The sequence below is a fragment of the Stegastes partitus genome, unplaced genomic scaffold (genome assembly GCF_000690725.1).
Source record: "Stegastes partitus isolate 25-593 unplaced genomic scaffold, Stegastes_partitus-1.0.2 Scaffold450, whole genome shotgun sequence".
In the NCBI taxonomy this organism is placed as follows: domain Eukaryota; kingdom Metazoa; phylum Chordata; class Actinopteri; family Pomacentridae; genus Stegastes; species Stegastes partitus.
The window spans coordinates 427,063-433,062 of NW_007578181.1; the positions used below are offsets into that span (position 1 = coordinate 427,063).

The following is a 6,000-nucleotide window of genomic DNA, read 5'->3' on the forward strand; positions in this document are numbered from 1 at the left end:
ATTGCAAACTGGAGATGACACAGATGAGGAAAACTTTTCTCTACTTCTGTTTCATGCTAAAGCGAAATAGAAACCTGAGTCAGGCTGATACGTGGTGACAAAATCAACTCCCCACTTCATGAGTCAGAGTTTAATAGACTCTCAAGCTTAAAATGAAAAATATTAAACGAACAGTTCAACATCGCAGCACTTGTGAATCAGCATTTTTCCTAATTTTCCAAAATGTCAGCAACCCATCCTCGTGTAAACCAACATAATTATCTGCTGTGACACGGCGGCGCTCGGCTCTGTTTGACTCAGATGTGATGCGACAATCCGCTGCACACCTAACGCATTAGCTGGCTGACATTTCCCACGTCTCTCCCTGCGTCTCCTCAGATGACAGTGCGTCAGCGGCCAGCAGTATGGAGGTGACCGACCGCATCGCCTCCCTGGAGCAGAGGGTCCAGATGCAGGAGGACGAGATTCAGCTGCTCAAGTCGGCTCTGGCCGACGTGGTCCGCAGGCTGAACCTGTCCGAGGAGCAGCAGGCCATGGGGTCGCGCAGAGGACCCACCAAAGGTAACACAAGCTTCATTTTTACTTCCTCTGCATTATCCAGCAACAGGGTGGACAGGTTCTCTGCTGTAACGCTCGTCTACAATCTGACACACACGCATGTATGTTGGAGGATTCCTGTCTCTCCTTTTCCACTCTGATCTCTGATAATGTCTCCCGTAAATCCCGCTTCTTGCCTGACGAGCTGTCGATCTCTTCTCCCCCTCGTGTTCTCTCGTCTCCTGAACTGTGCTGTGCTGTTAAACGTGTTGCGTACGTAGACCCCGCTATGATGAGAAAATCCCCCTCAGCAGACAGCAGTGTTGGGAAGCCAGGTAGGCTGACTGTAGTCCGTCTGCACTAACCGGGCCTGGTGTGTACGTGTGCACATGTCGGTCACTGCCTGCCCTGCTTGTCTGTCGTCGTGTGTGCTGTCGTGTTTCACTAGAACATGCACAGTTATGTCTGCACACTGCACTGTGATGGGAAGTCTGAAGACACGGATGAAGAAGGATTTGTTATTAAGAATAGGGATTTGTGTCGGCACATCAACGATCAGGGGTTTGTGTGTTTGGAGAGTTGTTTCTCCCTTTTCCCCGTCTTTGTGCTGAGCTCAACTAATTTTGCTTTGTTGTGAGCAGACAGACATGAGACAGGTGTTGATATTCTCATATAGCTCTCTGTATTAAAGGGAATAAATGTACTTTCTAACCGATTCCCTCAACACCTCGCTGACAGAGTCTCGGTTTATTCTCTGTCGTCCAAAATGAAATTCAGCCACAGAAGAGGTTTCCTCACAAGTAAAAGACACGTTTCTTCTAAATCCTCTCGCTGTGTTCTGCACGTTTTCTCCTCCTGAATGCATCTGTTCTGCCACGGTACCGTCATGGTGAGCACTGGAGGACGCTTATTAAAATATATTATGAAAAGGTTCAGAGTCTGCAAAAAAGTAAAGTAGGAAACATGTGCAGCAGCAACACGCTGCTCCCAGTGCTCCTGCCACACCAGGAACACTTAGAGGTCTCGTTCTGCACCATCTGTGACACACTAGATGTCCTCCCCTTTGCTAAAAGAGCAACTCTTCATCTTGAATTTCATTTTTGGGAAGAGACAGAAGTTGCAGGGAGCAGGATGGTGGTCCAAGACGTAGCGATCAGGTGGTCCTTCTGACGGACGTCCTCACAGACTTCAATGGGATGCTGCTTCTGCATCTTCATGATAAAATCACAATTTAGCACCTTCAAGTCGTCCAAAATGAAATTCAGCCGCAACAGAGGTTTCCTCACAAGTAAAAGACACGTTTCTTGTAAAGCCTCTCGCTGTGTTCTGCACGTTTTCTCCTCCTGAATGCATCGGCTCTGTGGTGGTACCATCATGGTGAGCATTGGAGGAAGCTTCAACAGGTTTTCAAAGAGCACAATAGGAAAGAGGTTGATCAGAGATTGATTAATGTTCCATTTTTTGGTAGTTTTATTATTTTTGTAATTGTCAAACCTGTCTCTCAAATAGCACCTTCACCCCAGAGGCTGATAAAAGCCTGCATGTAAAAAGTCAGCTTCACTCCATGAGTCCCGTCTCCCTCAAATGTGCATCTGAGTGATGAAGCAGAAGCAGATTATGATTCTGAGCCGCTGCCAGCTTCGGTCTCAGGAGTGACTGTGGACGGATGGAGTTTCAGTCTGCAGGATGACTCCGACTCAGCGCTGCTTTCTCTTTATTTGTTCCTCTGCTTTTTTTGGCTGCAGGGAACCAGCAGCCTGCTTCCCTCCACTGAAGCACAATCAAAAAGCCCAAGCCGGCTGCATAAGCACGATGACGGACACACACGCAGAAATGCACACATTCATCTTCCTTAACATGCTAACAAAATTACAAAGCTCCGTTTGGCCCTGCTGTGTAATTACTACATGAGAGATAACGGAGGAAGTGCGTGCATCAGGCCCGAGTGTGCACGCATGTGTGCCTGATTGAATGTGTGTCTCTGCCGGATGAAACGGTGTCTATTAAATATTTATCACTGCAGATAAAGCCGCAGCTTGGATTTGTTATTCTGTTCTTGCCTGACTGGCATGTGTGCTGTGCGTGGACGTGTGTGTGTGTGTGTGTGTGTGTGTGTGTGTGTGTGCATGCAGTTTTTATTGTCACTTTGTCTTCTACATGTGGTTTGTTAACATTAAACATCTGAATAGAAAACTGCTTTAATGGCAGAAATGTTATGAGTGAATTGAGATGAAAACATCAAATTAATTCAGACTCTAGCAGTTTAATAGAATGCATCCACTTTAATCCTTATCATATATTACAGTGTGCACTTAATTCACAAATCCACTTTAAGGTGTTTAAGGCTGCAACAATACCTTATACTCTAAATACAATCATTTACTGACAAATACTTGTGGGTGCATTTCTGTTATTATAATATAATAACACTCGAGTTGACTGGATGTTTATTTGGAAATTACCTGAACAGAAAGTGGCAAAAGCAGTTATTCGGGCAAAAGTAAACTTTCTCTGCAGAAAATAAATATTCTTACTTGATTTTTCATGTTTGTTCTTATGTGGCTGTTGTGATTATTGTCAAAATGACACGTTTATAATAGAAATGGTCGTTTCCAGTGCAGTATTGTGCTTTGCTAGCTTTGCAACCTGCACTACGTTGGACTGTCTTTAACTGTAAAAATCACCAAACCTGCACCTCACAGTCAAACTCTAGCAATACTGCCTGATACAGGTCATAAACATGGACTGATATCCATAAAGCTGCTGCTCCAGTGTACCTGGATGGAGGCTGTTCTCTCCTCTCTGGATGTCACGGGCCTTTATTTCCCTTTAGTGTGATTTATCAGGATGATCTTCTCATATTAATTCAACCTCTGCTCCTGTTTCAGGCTTTTTTTCTGAACATGTCGTGCTGTTTTGTTCTTTTTCTTCCAGCCAGGCCAATGATCGCCACCCTGCCGTTACGGCCCACCGTAAACAACGGGACCATCCTACCAAAGAAAGGCGGCGGCACTCTGCCCTCCCCGTCCGGGTCTGGATCCAGGAAGGACACCAGCACACCAGCCAACAAGAGGTGAGAAAGCTGACTCTAACCCTGGCAAATATATGAACAGTATGATATCTGTTCACGACTGTCTTCTGTTTGTTGCTCTATATTGACCTTAAGGTGGTTACTCACAGTTTTAGGGCACTTTTTGTTGTGCTGGCGACCAAATCCAACAGATTTTATAGCGTCTGTTTGTCCACGTATATATCCAAGTTGTCAGCTCATATATTTCTTTTATTTGTCTCCAAACATGTTTTCACTCCTGTCTGTGGCATGTCGGATCATTTTTCAACCATAAAATGTCACATTTCTGGCTTTTTATCAGCCAAAGCCGTTGACATTTAACACGGCTAATAAACAGAGGCGCGGTGTTGTCATGGTGGACGCCTGCTCCTCTGCTGTGTTTGTGTATGCATGTGGAGCGCAGGTTATCAATCTTGCCTGCCAGAGGAACAAAAGCCTTTTCCCATTTTCTGGATGTGACATTATCATAATCAGATGAAGCCCGGCAGACAGCGGGGACCCGCTGCAGCCCAAACTCCCCCGTGGCGTTGTTTCATTATTTTTCAATGTGTGCGCTTTTACTTTTGCTTTGGGGATGTTTTCCAGTATCGAGGGCTGATGCTTTTTAAATGCCCACAGACTCACCTTGAGGCTTCCTGGAGAAGAAAGCTAAGGTGTATGAATGTGCTTAAACAAACCCCTCTGGACTGAAGCAGTGGGACTTTATATCCTGATAGTTTCTCTGAATGGATTTTGGTTTCAGTGAGACGATTTTGTACTTCGTGGTTTTTTAAAGTTTGCACTTAAAAGGTTTTTGACTTCTTTGGCACTTCAGCCATGATGTTTTTGCTGGAAACAGTCAGAATAGATGCACTGAAATCATGAGCTGAGCTGTTCTGAAAATGCCCTCAAAGTGTTGATGCCAAAAGATCATTTCGTCAAATTAAAGTATATAATTACCAGGTGCGATGACAAGGTTCAGAGTCTGCATGTATGAAAAATGTACCTGATTTAAATTTGGCCACCGTCCCTTTTAAAGTAGGAAACATGTGCAACAACAACACGCTGCTCCCAGTGCTCCTGCCACACTGGGAACACTGGGAACACTTTCTTGTTCTGCACCATCTGTGACACACTAGATGTCTTCCCCTTCACTAAAAGAGCAACTCTTCATCTTGAATTTCATTTTGGGAAAGAGAAAGAAGTTGCAGGTAGCAGTGCACATATAGAGGAGTGATTGTTTTGGTGCAACAGTTTGGCCTGTGAACGGGTTTGTTGTCACAGTGGAGCCTGCATTAACCAGTGCACCATAAACGAGGTTGTTTGCACCAAATGTTCTCTCTCAGACATTTCTCCCATTTTAGTGGAACTAATGTGAATGAATGCTGCGAAAACATATGCCAGGCCTTCTCTGGGTTGGAGACTGTTGACTCCTCCTCTGTGAAAGCTGCTGATGGGTCTCTGGGTGGTGGTCCAAGACCCAGCTCTGATCACCAGTGATGATCCTTGACATATAACAGTCAGGTTGTCCTCACAGACTTCAACGAGATGCTGCTTCTGCATCTTAATGGTAAAATCACAATTTAGCAGCTTCAAAAACTGGCGTACACAGACTCCATCACTGATCATCCGATCGTCGTTTGTGCTCCATTTGGGCGCAGAATCCAAACTTTTTGATCACACTTGAAAGTTAATATACTGTTTTACTAGAGTTCTGATAGACGGGATATAAATGAAGCTTATAAATGATTTATTTTATTTATTTTTTTTGCTACTTTGTTTTTTGTTTAAATAAAGATTTAAATTTTGACTCACACTGAGTGTTGACAACTTTTGAGACATCCTGATAATAAATCCCAGCGGTCAAATTATCTGTATCGTCTAATTAACCTACTTATTTCTATGCACAATACAGTAAATGTAATATTTAGAAAGTATTATTCTAATTCATCCAGTTATAGTATAAGTGACGAGTCCATGTTTGTCCTCTTGTGTCGTGTCTTTCCCGTCTTTCCTGTTCTGCATGTCGGCTCTCCTGCATTGTGTCTCTCTGTCATTATAAACCATGTTGTTGTTTGTGTCCCGTCCACCTACTATGTGACGTCCAGTCTGTCCTCTCTGTCTCCTTCTACCAGACTTCTCTACCTGCCCCTCAGGTGAGAGTAGAACCCAGTTCCAGTCTCACTAACGTCATCCCCGCAGCACTGATCCAACGCATGCCAAACCTGCTCTTCTCTAATTAAACCAGCTGTGAAATTATATGAAATGTGACGTATTTAATGTTCCTGCACCGCTGCTATCATCAGTCATGTTCACTGTTTGTTTCAAATATTTGGAGTCGGGTTTGTGTTGTTGGCTGTCGGCTTGTGGGATTAGTCGCAAAATACAGACTGGTCACAATCCCATCGGAGCTG

The 6,000-nt window shown here is 44.2% G+C and overlaps 1 protein-coding gene across 2 annotated transcripts in view; it reads left to right on the forward strand.

Moving 5' to 3' along the window:
* The window catches only part of eml1 (EMAP like 1), a 45,066-nt gene that overhangs the window by 21,930 nt on the left and 17,136 nt on the right, over positions 1-6,000 (forward strand). The window contains exons 2-4 of one of the 2 annotated variants that reach the window (XM_008286345.1): positions 379-561; positions 819-872; positions 3,472-3,610. In XM_008286345.1, the coding sequence (XP_008284567.1) occupies positions 379-561; positions 819-872; positions 3,472-3,610 (376 nt within the window). The remainder of the gene's footprint in view (positions 1-378; positions 562-818; positions 873-3,471; positions 3,611-6,000) is intronic. The other variant, XM_008286344.1, reaches the window with a different exon arrangement.